The 27437-nt window shown below is 43.3% G+C and overlaps 1 protein-coding gene across 1 annotated transcript in view; it reads left to right on the forward strand.

Moving 5' to 3' along the window:
• Nucleotides 1–27437, forward strand: part of LOC128254850 (hemicentin-2) — a 66412-nt gene that overhangs the window by 25362 nt on the left and 13613 nt on the right. Inside the window, 11 exon segments of the mRNA XM_052984212.1 lie at nt 13577–13709; nt 14717–14931; nt 14991–15101; nt 15672–15884; nt 16448–16617; nt 18174–18309; nt 19611–19747; nt 22193–22331; nt 23937–24085; nt 25514–25664; nt 26538–26788. Of these exon segments, the coding sequence (XP_052840172.1) occupies nt 13577–13709; nt 14717–14931; nt 14991–15101; nt 15672–15884; nt 16448–16617; nt 18174–18309; nt 19611–19747; nt 22193–22331; nt 23937–24085; nt 25514–25664; nt 26538–26788 (1805 nt within the window).

Raw genomic sequence — 27437 nt, forward strand, 5'->3', positions numbered from 1 at the left:
ATATCTTTGCACCATTTTAAAATATATTAACTTTGTATGGGAATTAAGTTGTTGTATAATTAAGACAAACAATTTTTGTTTAGTACACACCTAACACCTGTACGTCAAGTAGTTGATATGGAACTAAAAGTAACCATATTTTCGCTCCGTGTAAGGATTCTTCATAATCGTGTTGGGGTCTTGCGATGATGCCACCCGCGAGGCTGCTGATGGCTGCCAGCGCCGCATTACGCGGCAGCGGAATGAAATAAATATCATTTTATGACTTTTTAACTTGTTTCTCTCGCTCGCGCTTCCCTTTTTAGATGCCTTTAACAAGCGCAATAAATGCAACACTAAGCGTGGATGAATGGGTGATGGGGAATGGGGGATGGAGTCACTGGAGGGGCCCTATAAAGTCGGGGCGGGATCGTAAGATCTGGCACTTGCAGCTGCTGTTGGCCGGTTGCTTTTATGGCCCGCAACTTCCCTTTTGTTGATGGTATTTTTAGCTGCTCAACGCATTTGCATTTTGCACTTGATTGAGTGCCCGCCGAACTCCTCACCCACCCGAGATTTTCCGGGCCATGAGTAATGTTTCCGTTAATCAGGGAAACACCACCACACCTCCATCTTCACCACCGCGCTTGTTTGTTAGTCAGCCGAAAGTCAAAAGGTGCAAATCAGTTAACGTTCGGCATCGACAACATCGCTTGGCCCTTTCCCCTTTCCCCTTTCCCCTTTGCCCTTTGTCCCTTTGGCTTTCCGCTCCACTTCACTCTGAAATTAACCCTTCGGGGGCATGGGTTTCGTTTCGTTAGTCATAAAAAATTCAATTTTATGAGCGCTTTTATTTGTCCACTCCAGGGTTTGTCTGCCCAATTCGCAACGGGGTGGCGCTTGGGGTGGAAGTTTCGTGGCTGTAGTTACTTTTAAAAGTGCCACTTGCAAAAAATGGGAATATCCCATAAAAATAATAATAACAATTAATAATTTCGCTTTTTCGAGCAGTTCTTTTCATCTGGCTATTAACGGAAAAAACGCCTTTTAATTTATATTATTATCCATATCATTAAAATGTGTCACCTTTTACCTAAAGCTTCAATTACTGAAAATGAAATGAATTTTTATGACTTAACAATTTTATTTTGCATTTCGCTTTCTACAAACTAACAGCGATAGCTGTGGAAATCAGGAAAAATATTTAATTATTGCTAATGAGTTCTTAAAACACATCGTTTAAAAATTGAAAATATTTTGTTATGTATTGTATACCTAAGGAAATCTTAAGCAACTTAAATCGTAAATGCTCGCTTTGAACTGTTGATAAAATTAAAGTGATTTGACGTCCACCTGGCGTTGTAATCAAGCCTAGTCCCCTGTCTGGGCAATGCCATCTAATCCCCAGCCGATTAATATTGTATTGTGTCTGGTGAATCACGCAACCGTCCAGCCTGCCCCGACAATGCATCCTTCGGAGTCGGTGTCGACGCTTGAGTGCACACCTCTGGTGGGAGGTACCTGGGAGGTGGTGGTGTGAGAATTTGTAATTTTTATCGCCGTCGGGCACGCGCTTCGCGGGGGATAGATGATTCTGGTTCTGGTTCTTGTTCTGGCCTTTGTTCGATGGGATCCAAAGTCAGAGGCGGCGGCCCTATGTTGTTTATGTTTGGACAACACGCCTTTATGATTTCTGTTTGATTGCTGCCGCCGTCGAGGATGAGGATGACGATGACGATGACCGGCTACCAGTAAACGCCATTAGTCACACATTGCGGGCGGAGGGGATCGTGTTGGCGTTCAAGTGGAAAATTGAATTTATCACTTGAACATGCCAAGCAAACGTTTGTTCGCTGCCCTTTGGCTTTTTGTTTTGTACTTCTGGGTGATTTTTCCTGGCTAATTTTCAGTGGAAATTCCATTCCGATTGTGAAAAGGGCAAATCTATGTGAGACACGTAATCAACTCGTTTGTGAATACTTTACAACGACCCAGGGCCACACCGCCCCATTCATTTGTCTCTAATTTTGCTCTTCGATTCGTTCTGTTCAACCCCTTGACTTGGAAATTTTCCGTCTAACCGTCTAACCGTCTAACGGTCTAACGGTTAATTGAAAATTAGTCAAATGGGGCGGGACCGCTGACGGAAGGGGCGTGGTCGGCTGACTGCAATTTGGGTAATTTGCATTTTTATTAAATTTTAATTTACCGACAGTTCGCCTCTCGGCAAGTCGTGTGCCGCGGTGATTAGTCGCTGGATTTGCATAAAACGCTACCATAAATTGTTGCAAATTGAAAATGGCAAAAATATAGGCATACAGCCATACCGACTGTACAGCTCTAGAACAACAACAACTGCCATAAATTGCATTGGTCGGAGTAAATAAATTAGAACGAATTACATTTGCTGCAATTTAAGCTTGGCATTTTCATTCCCAGTTTGGCCAGTTGCGGTCGGACGAGCTTTTATTTATGGCCAGCGACCCATAAATCTGGACTGTTTGTCAGCTGTGTGTTTAATTAAAACAAAAAGTATCTAAATTATGGTCAGACGAAGGGAACTTATTTTATTTCTCACCGAAATGCATGAATATGCAGATGCGGACATATATTTTAGGACCTTAGCTCACCAAGGGCAAGGCGAGTCGCTTCGACGAGCGCATGAAATAAACTCTATCGATATCGCACTTGTAAATCTAAACACACACAGATACTCACACACACACACACACACACACACAGATGCCCGCCCAAACATAGATACTCACCAGCGCACATTCAATCTTGTTGTGGCTCATAAGTATGCAATGCTGTGCATAAAATACAAGTACGCAACTTGTTTGTTGCTTCTCCCCATCGCCATTGCTCCCTTGGCCGCGGTGGAAATGCGGAAAAAGGAAAAGGAAAAAGGGGAAAAGCATTGGGGGTCGTGCTGGTCGTAAATTTACATATTTTGCATATAAATAAAACGGATTTTGTCGCCGGCGAAGCCAGCGCTGAAATGTCACAGCATAAAATGGCAAAAGAAGCGCCAAATAAATACAAAATAAAATAGCTACAAAATGGGCAAAAAAGCGAGCAATAGTTGGGCGAACAGCCAAAGGCCAGGGAGCCGCGCCTGGCTCTAAGGTGTCCTGCCCCTGCCCCTGCCACTGCCCCTGCCCCTGCCCCTTTGATCCTGCCACAGTGTTGCCAAGTAAGCAAATTGAGTGCGCCACGTCTGAGTTATGGCAGTCTGCCGAAGCAGATACAAAATAGCACCAGCAGTGATAGCGAAGGCTTCCGAAACGGCTCCTTGGGCGAGGCCATAAACTAGACAGCTCACATGGAGAAAAAACGACAGCTAAACTGGTCTTCCATTTATAATGAAAAATTCAAGTGTTCTTAGGACAAGCTAGCATTAGTCCTAGTTAAACATTCACAGACCAATATGCCAAACTAATTACATTACATTCTAGTATTTTTTGTTACAACCACCTTTGCCAACAACACGATTTAGGTAAGCAGGAATTAAAAACACTTTTTAAGGAGGTCTTCAAGCTATTTCTGAGTTAATAACATTTTTAAATAGAACAGCTTGGCAGCTGGCGGATTTCCTTGGAAATATAAAACGAGAAATCAAACTGAACAGCCAAAAACTCATAATAAAATTCCTCTTTGGAGTTTCCTTAGAACTAAAAATACACAAACTTTTGCACATGGCTTTTATTTGCACCAAATAATTTGTTGCTAAAAATATTTTTTATGAACTGAAAGAAATTAAGTAATTTGACCGACTTCCAAAAACATTTTTAATACCTTTTTGGTTCAAGCAGATTTATTTTGTATTGGAGCTTTTTATTGAGAAACAGAGTGCTAAGTGGTAATCATTTTGTAAGGATTTTTTCTCGCTCTGCACCATATATTTGATATACGGACGATAGGGGTTTATGTCCCCAAATGTGTTGAGGTCTATGGCCACTTGAGCTTGGAATTGAACTCGTTGCCGATTTGGTTTATGGCTCTAGCTCTAGAAATTGAAAGGCGCAAGTGTCAAATGCACGCAGCAAGCGATGGAGAAAAGCGGCAGAGTGGGGAAAGTGGGAGAAAGTGGCAGGGCTCTAATGTATGTTTGTTTTGCTTTCACAAAACGCTGCCGGGGGTTGAGTGGCATTAAATCATCTAATGCCCCTGCTCATTAGCAATCAATGCACAGCAAAAGCAAAAGCAGCAGCAGCAGCAGTAGCAGCAAGGCAAATAACAACAATCAACGGCATAGGGAGCAAAAGGCTGCCAACACTTCACACTTCATTGGGTCGCTGCCTTTGAGACGCAGGCAAAATGGCGCTAAACACACACACACACACACCAAAAACATAGAGAATTTGGGGGGCGGAGGAGGCGAACGATTAACAAGCAAATTAGCATGAAATTATTTCAAAACAGGCGCACACAGTAAATAAATCAATTAGCTCAACAACAAAAAAGAGCAATCAGCAGCAGCAAGTGCTGAGCTTCGAAGGAGGTCGCGACAGCTGGCTCATTGGTAAACAAAAGCAAACAATTAAAAGCTTTTCCAGCATATGCACAACACATTGCTGCACTCGAAAAAAAAGTGAAAAGAAACGACATGTTTTTCCATAAATTAGAATTGTCAACAGTAGAAAAATGGTTTTAGGAAGAAAACAAATATCCATAAGGTTTTATGCTATATTGTTGCCTTCTAAAAAAAATGCATTTTCTTCAAAAGCAAACAGTTTTATGTTTAAAGGTAGAAAAATATGCAATTATAAATTTGTCAGCTTGTGATAACAATATACTGTGTTTCTTATTAAACGGACATATATAAATATATCTTTCGGGTGAATTGTTTCGTTTGTCTGACCTAAAAACCCTTTTAAGCAGCTTCTAGTTTTCTTAAAAACACAAATTAAAATTTCTTAAATTTAGCTATACTTTTTCTTCGAGTGGGGGACAGTGTGGGCCAAAAATTGGGCCAAAGTGCAAACTAAACGCCGCTGTGAGTTCCCATGACTTGGCATCTGCATCTGCACTTGTCATATGGGGGGTGTTCGAAAGTTGCGCTTGATGGCAAACGCAGATGCAGAAACAGATACAAAGATATACAGATACACTCTCTGGCAGGCAGCTGCACTTGCCGCGTCATATTATTTTAATTATTTGTTTACGCAAGACAAACAAACTTGCAGGCGGCGGCACTTGTCTTGTCTTGTTTTCTGTATCATCGTTAAATGTTACGAGCTCGAGCTTGAGTTTCGAGTTCTCAGAACTGAGAAATGGGAACTGAGAGCTGGGAATTGGCCGAAAACAAAGCCGAGGCGCCTAATTAGCCTTCACAGTCGACGAATCCCGCTTTTGGCGTCATGCGAATTTGTCAAATTAAGTAGCAGACGCGCCGCTTCAGCTCCAATGAGTCAGCTGTTCGGCATGCCAGTGTCAGAATTAACGTTTCCGAAAATGTGCAGGCAATTATCAGGGCCAGCTGGCAGCCAAAAAAGAACTTCAAATTGCGAAAGCAACGAGGACGAGGAACTGGCTTTTGCCAGTAGGGGGACGACATGCAGGATGCGCGGCGCCAACATCTGCAACACGCGCCGAATAAAATGAAAAGTCGCAGCCAGCAGCCAAAGGGACGAAGAACGAGGACAGTTCTAGTGAAGCGACACTGATTAAAAAATTGTTTGACAAGAAATCAGCGCGACATTTTCCCAACTGGAGAGTGGAGAGTGAAGAGTGGAAAATGGAAAATGAAGCTGCAAAGGCTGGGCGATTGGAGCCCGGGGACTGTAGACAGTTGTAGTCGCCTGTTGACTGCCTGCCTCACTGCCGTAAATACAGCAAAAACTGCAAAAACACTGAAGTGTCGCCGTTAATTCGGCGTAAATTTAATTGTCAGCTATAATTAAATTGATTTTCACTCCGGTAGCGAACTGCTGACTGGAGGCATTGCTCGAATGACTGCCGTGCGTTGGCCCGAAGTGGCGCCCAATCAGCCTCGATTTTCCGCCTGGCGATGGAAAATCGTTCGTTTTCTTCTCGTTTCAGTTTTTTGCCTTCCAAAATTTGATTTATTTAAATCGGAATTATTGAGCTCTCTACGGCAAACATTTACGCATTTTTCTGTTTCTGTCCAAATCCAAATATGTCCCTGGGCCCCCGGGCATCCCCAAAAGTATATATAAAAGTATATTTATTTTTTTTTGTTGCGTGGGCAACGAAATTAAATTGCATTAAAAACACATAAAAATATTTTAGGCCAGCTCGTGTCAGGGGGAATTTCTCGAAGCGGCAGGAAAGCAATCGAAGTATATAGTATAGCGTTAATATGTGTATAGGCCTTTAGTTCTAAATTTGTTGTACCTACCACAGAGGTGTGGGTTGATGGGGTTTCAACAAAATAGACCTGAAAAACTATATTTATAGAAGTGATTCTATAAATGGTATTTATATGTAATGGTCGCTATTTTGGTATTTGAACGAATTTACAGAGCTTTAGTCATTTTATTTTTGAGTAGTAACTTAAATTCTATTTAGTTTAAGTTTAAAAAAAACGGAATCGAACCCAAGTCAAATTTTTTTGATGTTAATCGCATACCCCCTTCACCTGATCTCCGACTAAGCCCCTGACCTTATAGTGTACAGATGCCTGAGGGCTGTGCTCTGTTGTGCGTCGTGCTGTGTCGAAAAAACTGGCACAAATTCAAAAATGATTTTTACGCAATTTTACGACAACTTGAAACAGAACAGACTATAAATAAATTGTCCCTTGGTTGGGCAGAACTATTTGTAGCCTGCATCTGTGAGTTACTCTAGCTTTTGTGTTGCTGTTGTTGTTGCTTTTGCTGCCTGTGACATGAGTCACAAAAGGCAAACAGTCGCTGTCGCATGTTTACCTACGAAAAGTGCCCTGTGCATTTTAATTGAAAATAATAAACACGCGTGTAAATAATGTGCCCAGGCCCTGTCAGACCCACAACGCACCCAGCATATTTGGCCCAGTTTTGAGGTTGCTGCTGTTGCTGCTGCTGTTGCTGCTGCTGTTGCTGCTCTTGCTGCTGCTGTTGCTGCTCGTGCTGCTGCTGCTGCTGCTACTGCTTCTATCTGCAGCCAAGCGAGCTGTGTCCTGTCGTGTCCTGTAACTGCGCCTGGGCTCCTCTTCAAACCTCCAGCTGGAGCTACAGCTACAGCTACAACAACGGGTCGTGTTGCGCAGCATGTGTTGCATGTTGCAGGAGCAGCACAGCAGCAATGCCTGTTGTTGCTGTGTCGGCGAAAAATATCCTGCAGCAAGTCGTTGCCATATTTTACTTTTTAAATGCCATGCGGTTGCTTTGTGTCCCATTGCTGGCATTTTAATTTATTTGCTCATTTTCACTTGTTTTCCAGTTTTCAGTCCCTAGTCGCTTTCTGCTTTTCGACTGGTCCTTGCGGTTGAATTTGCTCGTGGTCCACAGAATCTTTTATTAAAACCAACACAATTCACAGCTTGAGTGAGGACCAGAATTTAAGCTGACTAGCCAAGACTATTACGCTGCCGTAGCATTCACCATTCCGGTGACATCAGAAAGTGTATTTGGCCTTCGTCCTGGCACGTGGCTGGTTATTTTTACATTTGCTCCAAAATTAAAAGCGCATAAATTTGTATAATTCATGGACATGTGTACCAGGTGCTATGGCAAGGGGGCGTGGTCCACACACTTCACACCGAGAGGCTTTTGTTGGCCGCTCGTGTAATTGGAATCAAGTGATTTACGCGCCATTAGAGCGACCTGCCGAACCTTTTGAGAACGCAAGCCCGCAATGCAATTAACATAAAATAAAACTGCAGTTTGCTGGGCTGCGCTGTTTGTATTTTGCTATATTTTCTGTAATTGCGGTGGCCTGAAATTTTAATAGGCTGCAAGTGGCATTCAATCAATAGCAATTAAAAAGCTGTTTAAGCATACAAATTTTTAAACATTACTGCCAAACCATGGTGTATAAATCAAGGAAATCAGCTAACAGCCATATTTACCAAAGCCGCAACTAATTTGGCCATTAATAATGCAGGTCCGTGCATTTTGCCCAATGGACCATAATAGAATTTAAGTTTAGACAGCTGGTCCAGAAATCGAGTGCTGCAATGCGGCCACATTCGCCGGCCACTCGTTCTGAATTTAATGTGTTGTTTAAATGCTCCTTCAGACTCTCGACTTAGGTCCCCGAAGCCCCGAAAGCCAAGCAACAGTTGCGAGGAAAGAGCCCACCAGGAGCCAAAACAACGAAGGAAGCCGGGAAAAAAAAATGTAAAAACAGCCACGTAATGGCCGACAACAAGGACAACAAAGCGCTGACTGGAATATTTTTCGTATTTTATTATTAAATCACGTAGCCAGTGCAATACGGCGTCCAAAATGACAGCGAACGCATTTTAATTGAAAGCAAAGGCAGCGCTGAGAAGGTCGTTCTCGGGTCTGAAAAAAAAAGCCAGAGTGTAAGCCATCTTGAACCGATGATGTGGCACAAGCAGACGAATGGTGAAAATGGGTGTAAAACGTTGGGTTGTTAGTGGGAGTGAGTCGCGCTTCTGCCAGAGACTTTGGCCGAGAAGTTTTCTAATTGAAAATGGCGTCGCAAAATTTAATTTGAAAAGTTTCACTGCCAGGCCAGCAGAGCCTGTGCTGACCCACAACGACATCGACAACGACTTGCCAGATTTGTGAAAAATCCCCAGCTGAACTGCGAGAAATTGCTGGGACATATTAGGAGTATGGTGGCGCTTTTGGTTGGCTACATCAGCAGTGGACCAAAAATAAACAGTGCACCATAAAACTCAAATTTGATTTTGGCCATCTGAAAGCACATATTAAAATGCATATTCAAGCATATCAAAACTTGATCTCATGAATTTTTAATTATACTGCTGACTGTCTTATGATGAAACTTTTTTTTATTTTATTTTATTTATTTTATTATATAATAAAACGATTGGTTCCTTTATTAAAATTTAAACATCTTTAAACATTTTTTAAGTATTTTCTTTTAAAATTTTGTTGACCAAAATTGGAACGACATTTTATCTATCAGTGCACACACTTGTTATTAATAAGCCTGCAAAAGAATGTTGGGGAACATTTCATTTCGGTGGCCGCCAAGAAATATTTCGCCTAATTGAATCGCCAGGCGCGAACATTTGTTGCTCGACTTCTTTGGCGCCACGAATTCGCGACATTTTGTCTTTAAATAATTTTATTTCACTTTTTTTTGTGGACCTGTAAGGGGATCTGCTTAATTTTTGCATTTGGCCAAAACGAAGTAATGCTAACAAAGAACAGAGAACACAAGAGTCATGTACTTGGGTTGAGAAGTTTTTTTTTTTTGGTTTATTTGCCCCCAAAGATGGCGACAACAGGAAGTGCACACACACACACACACACATACACACACGCAAGCGACGGGGGAAAAGGAAAAAAATACGCAGAGGCAAAGTCAAAGGCTGAACTAAGGAAAACAAAACATTCTGGCATTTCTAATTATAAGTAAATATTCATACTCACATTTCCAGCAGCCCAAAGACAAAGAGTGTGTGCGTGTGTGTGTGAGTGAAGCACTTTAAAAGTTATTTACACACACGCACACACACACACACGCTGAATGAAGGCAACCATGTTAGGCAGCCCGTAATGCATGCTAAAAAGTGTGAGAAAGTACATTAGGGTCACTGACGACTTTGACTACACTACAAAGGGGCGTGGCACGGGGGGCGTGACCCGACAGCTGGCGGGGCAACAAAAGGGAGGGGCAGAAGGCTCGTCCGCAATGGCAACCACTTTCGCTCTCAACTTGCTACATTTTGCGGCCAGTGTGTGTGTGTGTATGTTTGCCATAATGTACAATTTAAATGTAAACAATTTGGCCCAACGCGGCAAAGGCAGCCGTGGAATAAAAACCAGTAAGTAAGGTCGACTGGATAAGGATGAGGAGGTGGCAGGGAGAGGGTATTTGAGGAAATGAAAAAGCAGAGTCCGGTCGGAGTCTGAATAAAATATTTAAGAGCCAGCAGCATCGAAGAGTTCCGTTCTATTCCGTTCTGTTCTGTTCCCGACCCCAAACTCTCCTGTATAAAAGGCATATGGCAAACTGGCGCAGTGTAGCATCTGCTACTGCCGCTCTGAATAGTGAAACTCAAATATTTATCTTGGCAATTGCCTGTAATTTGGTTTAGTTCCGACTTGCCACCGTTCTAAATAAACTTTTCATTAGCAGTCATGAAAGCAGCTCAAACACGCACACAAAAAGGGCTAAGAATCGGGAGCACAGACTCACACGCGTATTTATGCTGAGCTCGCTCTGATTTCAGTTAATTAACTAACTTATATTTTGCGTAATTGACTTTTATGTACGTTTGGCAAACGTTTCAATCAAACGCTAACCATGCCTATGCAGCGCAGCGCCATCCACCAAAGAAAACAAAGCCGCAACCGCAGAACAAAACCGCACTGCGCATACAGTGCGTATGTGTAATGCGTAATGTGTAATGTGCTATGTTGTCAACCCCAATGGCCTGATCCGAATTCCACTCGCTAACGCTTTAAATATCAATTGAATAAAACCATTTGGCCAACACAAAAATTCGTAGATATTGAAAGTTTGCCAAATACAAATTTCTTTTTTGTCTGATTTTTTTCTCTTTTCTGTGTTACAGAACCACTATTTTTTGGTTCGGCTGCTGTTTACAATAACACGGCACACTTAATGGGCAGCCTGTGAGTCTTAGTTTATTTTGGCCAACGCTTTGTTGAATTTCTATTATTCTTTTTTCAACACTTTCCGCTTGCCATGGGTTTATTTTGCCCAAAGTTCATTAAACTATTGGAGTGCAGCCAACATTTGTTTTGAACGAAAGTCGCAACAAAATCAATTAAATTTATCCGTTGGCGGGTATCTTTAAAGGACAGGCTCTCGCCTTAAAGAGCCACAGAGGCCTCCAGCCACTGCATAATTAATGCAACGATGTCTTGGGGCTGTGGCCTTGCAGGGAAACCGAGGGTTCTTGCTGGCTCACGGCCTAGCCAAATGGCGCACGAAAAGCTGCTGGCTGCTGCTCTTGGTTTATGCATGCAAAGTAACACGCTGCGTATGCGCAATTTTCCCCTAGTAAACTTAAAGCTTTAGGGCCTCAGGGAAATGGTGAGTCCGTGGAATAAAATAGAAACCACTTTATATGTGTTACCCGGGCCCGGATAAAACCCCCCGAGGCGTCCCAAAATGCATTTCCTATTTTCACTTCATTCGAAAACGCATTCAAAAACACTCCATGTCGGGGCATTGTCTTAATTAGAATTATAAAACAGCCATAAACACTCAGCACATTCGATGGAAATTAATTGATCCACGCTGAGAGCCTGTCAAATGCACCGATGCACAAATGATGAGCTACCCAGAAATGCCCTCAAGCAGCATAAATTCCAATTCCTCTCGTTCCTCCATTGCTCGTCGGTTAAGTAAATTACATGTGGCTAAAAATAGCCGCAAATAATGCGATGTGTCAAAACAAAACATCAAAAACGAGGGAGGGTTGCAGGTAGAACAGTGGCGTTTCGCTTTGGTTTGCCTTGCCTTGGAACTCGGAACTTGGGGCTCACATCAAAGACGACGAATTCGTCGACGGGCTGCCAATAGAAGAATTAAATGTGAGCATAAATCATTGGGAACGAGCAGGCGATTGCCGCTAACAACTGGGCAAATGCCAGAGGCAATTATAAATAGATCTGGACTCGGGGGAGCACATCAAAAGTGCTCCCAGTGCCTTGCTTAATTGGTCAGAAAAAGGCTGTGCTGGGGGAGTCGACTGTAACACGGATGCATTCCGCTTGGGGAGATTGTGCAACCACAAGCGTGTGCGTTCGTTCGACTTAGACACTGCCATTTGGCCTCGCACATCCGGGGCCATTCATAAGGATTTACGGCTAGGTGTCGTCTTCCCGTCTTCCCGTCTTCCCGCTTGGCCGCATATTTGCACAGCCTGCCGCAAGCCAAAGCGTTGACAAATTGCAGCACTGTTTGCCGTTTTGCTCAAGCTGTCAGCGAGTGCGCCGTCTAACAAATGGCCAACTCTTTGGCTTTTGCGGGCGGCAGAAAAACACAGCTTAGAAAAAAGCTGGTGTTGCGCTGTAGGATTTCAATAATTTGCTAATATTTCTGCTCTCCACGCCATCGCTGCATTTATTTTGGTTTTTCTCTCCAATCCCATTTACGCGCGGTAAAAACTTTTTCTACTTTTTTGCATCAAAAGAGCAACGACAAAAAACAGCAAAAATATGTTTTTAAAAATGTTTTCGCAAATGGATATTAGGGTGTCGCTTAATATTAAGACACAAAAGCTCTGTCGATCGAGTTGGGAATTTAAGCTGCAAATAAACGCAGTTCTTTAAACACACTTTTGCTTTAAGGAACCAGATAACGAGGCCTCGAAACGAAACGACAGCCGCATTATTGTTGAGGTGGGGCAAAAATAAAAGAAGCCGCTCGGGCGGAAACAATGTGGAAATTTTACAGGTTGCCCTGTCAAATAAAATAACACAAAACATGGGCCCAACACAAATTCACAAGAAATCATTTTTTTGTCAAATGGAAAAAAAGCGAGAAAAGGAGGACAGGCCAGGGAGCCAGAAACCAACAAGGACCAAAAAAGAAACATCAAGCTCAGCAACAGCAAACGACGCTGGTGACGACAATCGGCAAACGGAAGCGGAGCTGGGCAATATGACAACGGGATAAGGCAGTGGGTAGGCGGTGGGTGGCAGTGGGTTGTCAGTGGGCGTGGCCTTTGGAGGGCGAACGGCAAGCGGAAGCTTTGTGTTAAAATAACAAACAATCAGCCGAATCATGCAGGAAGTGCAAATAATAAATAAATATATCCCATAGCAAGGTATTGCTCTTTTATCAACTTCGATTGCCGACGACAGTTCTCTTACCTTGCTAATAAAGTGAGAGAAGTGTACAAAACAGAAAGAAATCCCTCCCAAACCTTTGTGCTTTGAAACTCAATTGGGAAAATTGAGTCGCACAACATAATAATATTTGCTAAATTCTTTTGAATGGTATAAAATATTCATATAAATATTTTAGAAAATGTGAAAAGAAATACAACAAAAAAATTAAATAAAGTGTGTAAATACAAGTAGTAGAAAAAATAGAGTTTAATACTTGGATTTGTGGATCAATCAATATCTTGAAAAATCATCAGAGACATAATATTAATACAGGCATTATTAAATTTAGTTTGACATTTGAATATTTAATACCGTCTTTTTTTTAGCATTTTAACAACAACAGTCGTTCATTGGAAGAAAACTTTTTTCCTTTTTATATGTTAATCGAGTTAGAATGGCTAATCCAGAAAAAATAATAGTCGAATTTTTTGTTTAACTCTAACCAATTGAAAAACAAACTTTTTATAAAACAAAAGCAGTTACATAATTAATAAACTTTTAGGGCTCGAACTTTAATGACATACCTTTATTTTTTGCAATTCTGGGGATTTGTTTCCAAAATTCAGTTTGTGTTTTTCCCATCAATGCTATGTAATAATACACTTTCTTTCTTTTTCGCACAGTACCCGCTCGATTGGTTTGGGCCGCTTTGGGCAAAACCGTGGAGCTGCCCTGCGATTTGACGCCGCCCACGCCGCAGGATTCGGTGAAGCTGCTGCTCTGGTTCAAGGACACCACGGGCATTCCACTGTACAGGTGAGCGAAACTACTTCTTCTACTTCACACATCCCGGGGCCACTGGTGCGTAATCGTCCACTCTGCGAGCCTCACAACAGACAGGCCATTCGGCCATACGGCCAAACAGCCATCCATCCATTTACCCATCCATCAGGAGCGTGAAATAATCGTCAACATCCCTGTTACGTACTCCTTACGTGTTTTTTTTTTTGCTCGCCAAGCCCTTTTGGCTTATTTCCGGCAGCTGCCACATGTGTACTTGTGTGGAGTTTTTGGGGTAAGGATGCGCCTGCCATAATCCACTTTGTTATAATAAATGTAAAGCACATCCGATTACGGCTGTCGTTGCCAAAGTGTAGCAAATTTTCACGCACACACGCAGATGGACCCGTTGCCATTTTTATAAATTTGCGCTGATAAATTTTCAATATAAATTGTGGCAGCCAGCGTGTGCCCTGCATGCCAAGTGGAAATGCCTTCCGACTTTGCGTGCCGCAGCCGGGAAAACTCGGCAAAGTCGGGAAACTCTGAACACTCGCAACACTCGGGAACACTCATTAGAAGGGGTTTATGGATGGTAAAAGGGGGCTGGGGATCTGTGTCAGCCATGCACGTGAAGTGGCCGGCACTCGATAATCATAAGCGCAGAAAATGCAGCAGGAGCTGGAGCTGAACTCAAAGCGATTGCGATAGCGATAGCCACCCCAGAGTCCTGAAATAAACAGAGTAATTTACTAAAACAGCAACAAATTGCTGCAATTTGCACAAAGCTGGCTGAGTCGCGAGGCAGGAGGAAAAATATGGGGTCCTGCACACAGACAAACGCAGGAGCACTCCACACTTAACTCCTGGCTCATGGTGTGCAAATTGAGAGTCATTTTTTATTCCCCTAATTTATGCGCGGGGGGTGAGGCGCGCCAACTTATGCTCCTCGCATATGTTTATTTATGACATCTAATAATCGCTACATGCTGCCACGCCCCCTCACTCATATTATTCCTTCCTTCATTTTTTCTCCTCGGCAGCCTGGACTCGCGGGGCGGAAACGTGAAGCTGGCACCCCATGCCGCTATAGCTAGCGATCTGGGGCAACGCCTGTTCTTCAGCATCGGCGATAATCCCAAGGACTCGCGCCTGCAGATCAACGATGTGAAGCCCGAGGATGGCGGTGTCTACCGATGTCGCGTCGACTTCTTCAACTCGCCGACGCGCAACTTCAGGCACAACCTGACCTTAGTGGGTAAGTACTGCAGGAGGTGAACCCTGGAAGCACTGACCCTTATCTGGCGTCCATTTCAGTGCCTCCCGAGGAGCCGCGCATCTTCGATGCCCAGGGCAAGGAGATATCCCAGTTGGCAGGACCCTTCCGCGAGGGCTATGAGCTCTTCTTGTGCTGTCAAGTGAGGGGAGGTGAGTGTTACCTGATTTAAATTACAAAAAAAAATGATTAATGCCAACAAAAAAAAAAGCATTTTATAAAGCCCCTTGTAGTTTTACTTAGATTAAACAAATAATCTCATAATATTTTGACAACAATTTCTTTACTCGTAACGATTGATTCAAGATTTCTTTATGTTTAAATTAAAAATTTGGTTCTAGTTAATATCAAAACCCATAAACGTATGTTGGTTAAGTTATCTTGGCAAAAAAATTGTTTTTTTTTATTGAGCAACTAACTACTGTGGATATCGTGTCATAGTGGATGAACCCACACTGCATATCAAACTTTTTAACAGCGCACTTGAACGCACTTTATGCGGTGGTTCGACCCACTTAGCTGTCATGCGTTCAACTGTGTTTGTCAGCGCCACTGCAACCGCAGTCTGACGCATTGTTTACCATCGCACTCAGGAGTGTCAATTGCAACTGGCAGGAATCCTCCGGCATGTCCCTGCTCATCGCATCTGGCTGAGAGACAGGCCCGCATTGGGCTGAAAGCGAGCAGCCACCATCACTGACTACCTAATTTCCCCTTTCCAGGTCGTCCTCCGCCCAAGGTGACCTGGTGGCGCGACGACACCGAGCTAATCGGCACCAGCCACACTTCCGTGGAGGAGGGCGCCACTATGATGGTTAATCAGCTGCTGATTGGCACCACCACGCGGGACTTCTATGGCGTTCGCATCGAGTGCCGGGCGCAGGGAACGCGACTCGTGGAGCCCGTCCGCAAGGATGTCACCGTGCAGGTTTACTGTGAGTGCACACCCCAATAAATATTTACATTTCATTACATTACATTTCCGCAAGCTAGCAGCAAAGAAAAATAAGAGTTTTTTCATTCATTGAAAGTCACAAAAACTGTCGTTGTCTAGTTATCTTGTTGACCAAAAGTTTAAATTACATTTATCGCTTTCCAACATAGGATAATTAAGTATACACATTAATGCGGGTTGTTTTTACTTTGAAATTATTATTAAATCTTTTATCGGAAAAATTGAAGTCTATTTGTGAGGTATTCATAAAAATATTTAATGTTAATCTTTTACATATGAACTTTTATTATTGTTTTTGGGATACTATTAAGTAATAACAATATAAATTTGTAGCTAAACTTGTTGTAAACTTGTTTTATTTAAAAATGGGTGTCAGCAATTTTGAATAGCCTGTACATATGAAAATTAATTTTAAATATAAAAAAATTTAATTCCAAGTTGTTTTGTTTTCATACAAATAGTTTATGTTAATTAAGTATTATCACACTATGTTCGATTAGAATTTTGTAAACTTACAATGCCTTTTCCCTTTACTTTTCCCAGTAAAACCCGTTCGCGTGAAGATCGCCACGCCCAACGAACTGCTGACCGCCGGGCATCCTGTGCCCATTCGCTGCGAGTCCTGGGGCTCATATCCGGCGGCCAAGATCACCTGGCTGCTCGATGGCGAGCCCATCCGGAATGCCGAGGTCACCGTCCACAGCGACAAGGAGGTGAGTGCATGTCCTTGCCAAATAGCCCGAAATTGTCAGACTATTTGTCGGGGATTGCGGGTATTGCGGAAACTGGAGGAGGAGAAAGTTTTCATTCTTGTTGCCGTTCCCAGGACAACGCAACTTTGTGCCGGAAAATTTGCTTTCAGCGTTTGACATTTGATAGCCGGCCGCAGTGCAGCAGGCACTTGTACACATATATATACATATAAAACTGTGCGGCGCTTAATAGCTCCACAGTTGGGCAACAACAAAGGCAGCCAAGGCGACCACTGGGTGACCCCAAATGCGAGCAGGGCAAACTTTTGGAGCAACCACAGGGCGACAAGGAGCGTTGATCAGGGAGCAGGGAGCAGGACGGACAAGTTGACTATCCGCCAGCCACGGACTCTTTGATGAACTGCACTGGCGAAAAGTTTGGGCCAAGCTGCACAAATTTGCACTCCATGGCCCCGGCCATTGATTCGACTAATGTGCGAATTTTTATTGGAATTCATGGGGCCGGACCCCAAACTAACTATTTGCCAGCAAAATGGAAGCCATTCTTCCACTCAAGCTGGCATCTATCAGATCCTTCTGTCTTCCATGCCTCCCATGCCTTCCATGTCTCAGTTTTCGGCCAGCCATTAGTTCCATTTCGGGGCACTGGCTTTTTCGCTTTCTAATTATGCCATGTAAATGGATAGTTGCTGCCAAACGTCGCCAGGCATTAGTCAACTCGTGCATAACCAACTCCTCTTCGATCCCGGGGACAGATTGCCACACACACACACACACACGCACACGAGAGGCAGGATGGCAGGATGCTTGTTAGTTTCCCAGTACCGACTTCGATTGTTGCCAAAACGTGGCCCGGCTCTGGTCCTGGAGCTGGCTGATGTCGTAACTTAATACCCGGCTTGCCATGAGCTCCTCTGCTCCTCTGCAGCTCCACTCCTCCATTCATACATTGCCTGTTCGAGGGATGGCCGACTGGGTGTACAGCTGCACTGGGACATCGGCTTAGCCCGAAATACGAGTCATTATTTTCGAAGACCGTGCTGTGAAATGCAACTCGAGTGGCCACAGCACATACCCTAAACTAAACTAACGAAGATCTGTCTATCAAATCGAGTATATATAGCACGTATACATTTCACAAAATATTCTCATTTTGAGTGGAAAAAGTGAATGGTTTAAATATAAACACAACAGCTTAAGCAAATCAGAAGTGTACTTTAAAGCTTATTAGAGAGAAGTCTTTATAATAGTGTGGAGTGTAATCCTAGCTTATAAGTGACTAATTGTAAATGAAATTTGGCTAAGTTTTAACGAAAGAGAATGTTCATTAAAAATCTATTTAATAAGCTAAGATAGAGCAAGGAACACCTCGATTTGCTGTTGATATATTTCCGTATTTTGTTTAATTAATAAGAACTCCGTAAAATAAGAAGATAACCCAAAATGTGATTTTATATATATATCTATGTGGGGCCTGAAGATTTACAATAGTTTGAACATTTTCTCCACTTTAACAGTACTAACCATTTATTTCATTTCTATTTTTTTCCACGCAGGACGGCAATATCACCACGAGCATACTGACACTGAAGGTAACATCGGAGAACGATAATGCCGAGCTGACGTGTCGGGCCACGAATCCTTGGTTCTCCGGTGGCGCCATCGAGGACAAGCGCATCATCCGGGTGGCATGTAAGTTCACACAGCATATATATTCCTCCTTTGCTACAGGTAAGCTCGGAGCCTGTTATTAGCAGAAATGCGGCCTCTGGACTGAAGGCTGCTGGGTATTTGGGTCTGGGTCTGGGTCTGGATCCATCGAGCCATGGCCAGAAGAGGCTTTTGTGTATCCTTAACACAAACTGCACAGGTCCTGGCCTCTATGTGGGTGTGTGTGTGTATGTATGTGTGTGATGGCTTGAAAGAGCAGGAAAGTCCAATTAGAAGCATATTACGACCAGAGCCAACGTAATTTTATTAAGGCCAAAGGAGCCGAAGACGAAGCCGGAACCAAGCCAAGTTTACCTGTTGGCCACCTCTCGCTAAGCGGCTTATAAAATGCAGTCAAGTTGACTTCAATGTCGTGTTCTTCGACTTGCCTTGATTAAATTTGCACCGTTATGTTTCTATTGCTCATTTTTTGCCGGCCTCCATAATATTTGCAACATCCGCTTCCGACTTCCGCTTTACATTACTCCCTCCGCTGCTCTCGTTAAAGTTTGTCCGGATAATAGAGAGTTGGGCTGGGTGCACTCAGAAAAACCGGATACGTAGTTTGTTAGTCTGATCAAAACCTCAACTAGTAGCTGTAGCTGGGCTTAGTTTAATCATTACCCTTTCAAAATATTATTCAAAACTTCAAAGAAAAATAGTAGTTAAGGTAAGAAAAATACAAATTTAAACATGTGCATTGAAGAAATACAAATATTTATGTCATTCAAGCATATTCAAGATGTATACCTTCTATTTGAGTGTATCAAAGTATAGAAAGCGGAATTACCTGCACTCAAATCAGGCCGGCAGGCGACTTTATTCGCCTGCTTTTCATTTTGTGTTGCCTTTTAATAATTCACCATAAACGTCAGCATTTTTTCTGCCGACCGGCCATCCCACGCCATTGACATTTGCCGTAGAGCCGTTGAATAAGCCACTATAGGTCAGTCCCCACTTTGGGGACGAGACGACGGACATCTGATGGGGGGGACAAAAGACTGTCTGAGGCCAAGTGGCGCCGACAGTCTCGGACGCGTATTAGATTTTTACAACCGTAACTAATAGTCCCATTTGGCGTGTGGTCAAGAGGTTGTGGGGGGCAGGACGAGGCCTCGGGAGGCCAAAGGATGTACCGCCGCAGCTGGGACTAAGTACATTACGCAATGCTCTCTTGAACCGGGAGCCCCGTTTATTATTTTGACTTTTATTCAGCAATTCGCTGCGCTCATTAAGCCGCATGCCGCACTTACTTACTTACTCTGTTCGCCTGCCTCTTACAGATCCGCCAACGGTATCGGTGCACTTGGCCAACGAGGATCCCAGTCGACTGGTGACACGGGCCGAGGGCCAGAATGTCACTTTCAAATGCCGGGCGGATGCCAGGCCGCCGGTCACCAGCTACTCCTGGTTCAAGAATGTAAGTAAGGCCAATGATTTTCCACTCGCTACCCCAACTCCCCCTATCCCACCATCATCCACTTCCACAAACTGGCTACATTTTTCCCAACCTCCCGGCTGTAACGACCTAAGCAGATGACGTGTATTAGATACTTTTCGCAATTTTTATTATCAATTGTTGGGGGCCCCGGAGGCGTCGGCATTCCTGCGGCCCCCATAAGCAGACACTTTTGCGGTTTAATTTCGAAAACGCTTGGCATTCCTGCTGGGCGAGAATAATGGTGGTCAAGAAGTGCCGAGGAGTGCGGACCAACAAACACCCAGCTCATTTTTCAAACGTCTTATAATTGGCTCATGATGCCCATTGAAGTCCATTCGTGTTGCAAATTATTTAACTATTAATCAAGAGACAAATAAACCGAAAGAGATTGAGATTGAGATTGCTGGCCAGTTTGGCTACTTCTGCTGGCCCACACAGCCATTGTTGACTGGCTGTGACTTTGTCTCGGGGTTTTATTATTAAACCGCATGATTCTGACATCCTTTGACAGTTTTGTCCACATGGTCACATCATCATTTTTCATAGCTAGCAAAAACCATAAACCCGAGCTCATATTTTCCCATCGCTTTTCTTTTTCGACCGGTCAGTTAACAAATTGCGAAAATCATTTTGCTTGGGGAGAGGCAGAGAAAACTTCCCTTTATTTGGGGCACTTTGATTTTTGATTTTCGGTCCGCCTTTTTCTGCTTCTGGCATTAATAGGCTAGCGAGAAAATGAGGCAAGGAATTATGAAAAACGAGCGGCCAAATGTGCGCAAAAAAGTTCTAAAGAGCCAACTTTGTCACTTCCTCGAGTTGTTCGACGTCAGTTTGCCATATAGATTTTTATTATCAGACTGTTTTTCGCTTTTCTTTGCCATTTCGTCGCAAACTTTTGCACTGGGTCAACATTAACTTTTCAGCCGGCGGTTAAAAGTGCTTTCTCCGTAAATTAAATCCCACAGGGGAATGAAATTAAAGCAGTTTTCCAGCGAATACGCGAATGTAGTCTCCCCAACTTTACAGCTTGGCATTGTTAAATGCATTATTGCACAAGGGCCAATGCAATTACGGCTCTCCATCAACGCAGTCATGCTTTTTAATGAATTTTACAAATAATCAAATGATGCAGCCTGGCCAATTTGCGGCGGATCTATAACGCGCGTGTGTTTTCATTTCCACCTAGGGGCCGGGCTGGTCGGAAAACTGGTTCAAATTAGCTGTCAATGATACATACGTGGTGGTAGCGGTGGAAGGAACTTAAGCTATTTAAATTCCATTATTGTTATTATTATGAATTAATTAAACGCATGTGCAAATGTCAGCCGGGATTTTGCTACTAAATGCATAATCGAATTATCCCAGAGTCAAGCCGTGCTAATGGAGCATTCGCATCCGCGTGGAGTCACTTGTCGGTTTATTTGATGAGGAGCTCGAGTGCCGGCTTTCAAATGTCTAATGTCGACTGCCGAAAAACACATTAATTTGATTTAATAAAATCCGTTTATTATAATTCGGCCCACTAAAATACCGCAATGCCGCTCGGCTCGGAAAATAGCAAAAAGCCGGGCGGAAAGCATTGGCTCCATTGTGGTTGCCATTTAGTTCTGCTAGTGATGGTGGTTGTGGGTCGTGTGGTCACTCGACAATGCAGCCGGCACCACCGCAATTTGTGCCGTCTAAGGCCAATGGGACAATACTTTCGGGCATATGTGCTTCCGTCTTCATGAACTACAGCTTTGCCAAAGATAATGTCGAAAAGCCCCCATTATTAGACATCAAATAATAACAATATTAAATGGCTAAACACTTCAGTTCCAAATCATAGTTGTCTCTATTTGATTTATTTTGTTTGCTTACCATTTTACTATTTATAATTGTGGCGTCAACTTTAAATAATGAATAATCAGATAACTAATTAATTTTTGTTCTAATTTGTATACTGACGAAAGCATCTATCATAAATAATCAATCAATTTTTTTAATTGGTTTTCATTTTCAACACCAAAATATAACAAAATTGTTCAAACATTGGAATACTTAGAAATTAAATTTTTAGCAAACAAACCAAAATAATATAAGCATTCCGATATCCAATTAGGAAAATAGAATTACAAATTTTATTAAATGTCAGAAAGATGGTCAGTAAATAAAATACTAAATATGTTGTGTGGACCAGTTGATAAATAGATGCGAATAAAACACCAATCTATGAGTGGAATTCGAAAAGCTTATATCGCTTTTCGACATCAAAAGCTTATACCTTCTGTATTACTTGTAGCTCAACGTTTAAGTTAAACCGCAGTTTAGAACGGCTTAAACAGTTTGCTCCCTCAGTGGATGGATTTCATCGGCTCCCCAACCTCGACAACCCACCCGCAACCAATTCAGAGCCGCAATAATATCCCCTTCTTCACATTTCAGGGCATGCGAATGTCGGGCGAGAGCTTGGAAATAATGCACTTGACGCAGCTCGAGAGGGAAAGTGCGGGGGCGTATGCCTGCGGGGCCACAAACACGGAGGGCGAAACTCGGAGCACCAGCCTCGCGCTGAAAGTGCAGTGTAAGTACGACTTGCGAAATGCGAAATAAAATATACACAAACTATATAAGAGGGGAGGAGGAGGTGGGTTCACGACGACGTGATGAAATAACATGGCAAACCGGAAGCGGAAGCTGCAGAATAAAATCAAAATCAACAAGCAATGGCTGCCGGAATAAAAGTTGCCAACTTTTTTGGGCAACAGCGGATGGGGAAATTGCTTAGAAATGATGCATGACCGTCGCTAACTCCATCTGTAACTGTCGGCGTTTGTTGCCCGCTTGTTTACAATTGTAACATTGTAAAATTGTAAAACTCGTGCTGCCGCTGGCCTAAACAACCGCCATTGATTTATACACACGCACAGACAAAACTTTCGCCTATAAATCCAGCAGCACTCGCAATTTAAGCTCCGGCCAAAAACTTTTCATAAACCTCACGGTCTGATTTCTCCCTTCAGCTTCGGGGCATGCCATCCTGCCTTTTGGCCATTTTTTGCTGTGATTAATGTGGATTTCATATACTACTCGCACAAGCGATTTGGTTGCATAAATCAGAGGGAAAGCTGCACAATCGATGCAACCTCAGCGAGTGAGAGAGCCACACGAGTGGGTCTTAAGTACACTATTTGGCCGGGTTCGTGTACCCACATGGCACTGGCACTGGCACTGGCATTGGCATTGGCATACAAGCCCGAAGCAGGGATATTGTGGGGAGCGATGGTGCGTAGCCCCTTTGTTGGCTGCATTTATTGTGTTGTCAGCTTACAAGACGGAGGACGTCTATTCATGTTACCAACGCCCAACCGGAAAACTGCCACGTTTCTTTGGCTGCCACTTTGACAATCTGAAATGCATTTCTGCCAACCCCTTCTCGGGAGTCGTACGACAGTTTAAGTAGTTTATATTTGAAATTATGAAAGTTTCCCTGGAGTCTTTAGGTAACTTTCCCCTTCCCACGCTCCCACGCTCCAACATTTCCGCTTTCCAGCAACAAGTTTGCAGACGCAGACAGATGGCTTAAGTATTCGACGCTGAAATGCAGCTGACTTGTGATAAAAGCCAAGAACGTAGTAATGAAGCTCTGAATGCTTATCTGCCTTGGCGTGACTTACATTTAAAGGCTGCTTTCAGCACACAATCCGGGGTACTACCACACTGCCACACACAGACAGACACATTTTCCCCGGGGCAAAGGCAGTGCTTCCGCATATCTGCTCTCATTTCACAGCCAAGTGAAAGTAAGCGCCGACTGACTCGCTTTTCTTCCGATACCTGGCACACAGATTTGCCCGCTAAGCTACACATAAAATAAAAAACAAAAAGAAAGGCCCGAAGAACACAAAAACCCCCTCGTTCGTGAAACGGAAACATGTTAATTACTACGCTCAAGGCTATGTTGCTGACTCGACTTCCCTTTGGACTCACCATCCTCTTTCTTTCCTCATATTTTTGTGTATATTTCGAGGGGGGCTGGGGGGGCCACATCTCCCCCCGGGAAGAAGCAGCGGTCTGTTTGCTCTCCGAGGGGGTGGCTGAGCCAATTTAAAATGGAAACTCTCTGCTGCCAAACAACTCGATGCCGTGTATACTTATGAACCTCCCCATCTCGCCCATCTCCTCGCAGTCTCCCCGCGCTGTAAGTCGGGCACCGAGCAAACCTCCATCGGAGCCGTCAATCTGCAGTCCATTCTGGCCAAATGCGAAGTGGACGCCGATCCGCCGGACTCCGTGCGATTCAGTTGGACCTACAACAACACCCGCAATGTGTCGCCGGTAAGTCTGAGTACAAACATTACGTTTTTTAGAGCATGCAATAATAATATGTTAATAATGAATAAGGTATGATTTTAAAGAACAAGTTTATTTGTAAACTTTTTGGTTGATCTCTTACAACGTTATGGGAACATAGTAATTTTGAGTCCGAAAAAGACTGGTGTTATAAATGAACAAGAATACGTGAAAAGGTGTCCAAAATGAGCTACAATTTATTTTGACTTTGGTTGTCCAATGGAAAATTGTTTAAATTTAACTGCATATCATTAGACACCTTTTTAAGTAATTTCAAACCCAAAGTGATTTTAATGGCACCTACAAATATTTAAAATTTTACTTAAATGGAAAATTAATACATCAATAACTGCCTTGATTTATGGGTTTAAAAGTAAAATAAACAAGGGCCTCTTTATTCGGAATTGTAAGCTTTTATTTATATAGATATTTAAATAAATGAGTACCCAAATTAAAAAAAGCATTTGGTTAGACTCGTAAAAATTCTATATTAAAGAATTTCTATTGCTTACAAATTATTTTTCTTTTAAATTTTAAGTATCTTATTTTCTGAATATCAAGTGCAAAGCAATTTTCTCCGTGCATTGGGACTAGGGCAAAGGTATGGGTTCCTTGTCCGGAATCCTAACCGAACTTATTGTGTCTGTAATTATGCCGGGAAACGTGCTGCAACCCGGAGCTTTGCCCGACTGTCGCAATTACTCGGGATGCCAGCAAGGAGCCAAGTTCGAAGTCGGGTGCTATTAGCAGAACTTGTGCTAAATACTCGAGGGTTGTCTGGGATTTTCGTTCGACAATTCAGAGCAGACGAACAATGGTCGAGGCAAGGAATCGAGCGTCGTACGTGACTGAATTAAAATTTAATCAAAATGTATAAATTCGAGTTGGTGGGGCATACCTACGTTCAAACGGAATTTAAAATGCAAACCGTTTAGGTGCAAAGCAGAGAACTGCAGAGCTGGCAGGAAAAAAATAGAGATATTGATATAGTTTGGTGGAGGAAAAATATCAGGAGCAGGACCGAATGGCTGACCAAACGAACCGAAAGACTTGCACATGTGACTCGACGGCTCTGGGACAGCTGGGCTCAATAAATAAAGTAATTCATTTACCGCAAAAGTTATTTGAAAATCTGCACGAAAACCCGTAGAACCACAGGATGACTTATCCCGTCGCCTCCAGTCCGATTCGTTTGCCTTGCAATAAAAACTTATTTGCCTTCAAATATTTATGCCCCGATTCATTTTGCTTTCGGCCCGGCTGGGGATTGCTTTTCGATTTGGTTTTCTTGGGTTTGGTTGGGTTTTGGTTGGGCTGTCTGGGCTTGCTTTGATTCCGAATCGAACTGCACTTGATCCTGCCTACGTTCGCACAATGAATGAACTCTAATCCACCGTCTCCCCCACATTTCAGGTGCTCAACTCGAGGATACAATCGAACGGACTGGCCAGCACGGTGACGTATCTGCCGCAGACGGACTCCGAGCTAATAACCCTGGCCTGCTGGGCCAGCAATGCGGTGGGTCGCCAAACGGCGCCCTGTCTGGTGCACATCCTGCCGGCAAGTAAGTGGAAGTCGAGGAAGTCGAGGAAGTCGAGTCGAGGAAGTTGTTGCCACAAGATGCCGGCACTTACCTCCATCTTTGCCGCAATTTAAACAGGACTGGTGTCGGTACTGCCACCGGTGTCGGTGTTGTTGGCCCCCTTCCATCTCTTATGCACACATAAGGATCTACTTACATAATTGGCGAGTGTGTGCCCAAGGGGACGGAGAGGACGGGGTGACAGTACCGGTGCCGGTGTACTTGGCCAAAATGTTGCCAAATAATCCTCAGGTTGAACTGCCAGTCGTTGCTCCGCTACCTGGCTAAATTCGTTTGTTATTAATGCAAGCTAGGGGTGTGTTTCATGCACTCAGAAAAAGATTTTCATTTAGTCTTAGAACTGTAGAAAATTTGGTCAACAAGGCCACACATAAAAAATACTTTTTAAAGATTTTTTTGTACTTTTAAAAGTGTACATGATAAAGACTATTATCTTAAAGATGTTTTGTATTATTTTGTAAAATTAATTAACTTAAATATCTTCTTAATAACTTTTTTCAAGTCTTCAATTTAACAAATTATTTATATTACATTTTTTTCCAGAACTTAAATTTAGTTTAAAAAGTTAGTAATTAAATGAGGTACTTAATATTTTTTCCCCCATTTTGTGCGCTTTACCCTTGGCGCAAAATCAAAGCTGACTTAATAATTTTAAGGGCGTAGTCGCACTCTTTATTTTTGTTTTAAGGCGACGCCTTCATTTGCGGCAAAGTGGCGCTTAAAGGCGACAGAAGCTGCTTTTAAATGCAATTACGAACGGGGTGGTGGGTCGCCATTAAGCCATGGCTTGTCTTAGACTATGACTAACTGCTATCCGGGCACCTCTTTTCGCAGACACCCCGGAGGCACCGAAGGCCTGCGAATTGCGCAACGACACCATCCTGGAGGTGGTCTGTGTGGCAGGCAGTGACGGCGGCCTCTCGCAATACTTCATGCTGGAGGTGGTGGGTGGCGACCTGCTCTACTCCAATGATCCTGGCGGATCGGCAGGACAGGCACAAGGACAGGGACAGGGACAGGGACGAGGGCAGTTCGGCGAGGCCATTGGCCTGGGCGAGAACGAGATATCCACGCTCAACGATCAGGTGAGTGAGCTGCAGCTCCCAAATCGAGTTAGCCTAAGTTGATAAGTTCCGGCAGGCAAAACGCAAATTGCTCAATTAAATTAAAATTTACTCACGGCTCGGCAGACAGCCAGCAGCTAGAAATCGGATGGCTGCAGAAGATGTTTTAGTAGCTGTAGCTGTAGCTGTAGCTGAAACAGAAACAAAATGAGAAACAGAATCATTGGGGTCGAGTAGAGACTTGGCAATAATTCACTTGAAATCCATATGGTCAATTAGTGTGCATGTCCTTTGACTTTTCTGCTTGAATTACTAATAAATATTTTGAGGGGCTGGCTGCTGCTCCTTTTTTGCCGCAACTCAAGTGGAAAAGGGACAACATAATTAATGCCCCAAGTCCAAGTTCCCACATGGAGGAACGGCTACCCTTTGTCCGGCACTCGGGGAGTGCATGCTGAGTTATTAAATTATCTCTGTCACTCCTAGATGGGAATATCATATGAAAATTTCATTTCATTTCGTTTGGCTGCTTTCAACAGCCCTGATGAAGCGCTTGCCGGGCAAGTTTATTAGCAAAGTAGCCAAGCGCAAAGCTCATCACGAGGGTGGTCATGAAAATGAAAATGAAACGATGACGATGATGATGACGATGATGATGGTGATGGTGATG

This window comes from Drosophila gunungcola, chromosome 3R, assembly GCF_025200985.1.
Source record: "Drosophila gunungcola strain Sukarami chromosome 3R, Dgunungcola_SK_2, whole genome shotgun sequence".
NCBI classification, from domain to species: Eukaryota; Metazoa; Arthropoda; class Insecta; order Diptera; family Drosophilidae; genus Drosophila; species Drosophila gunungcola.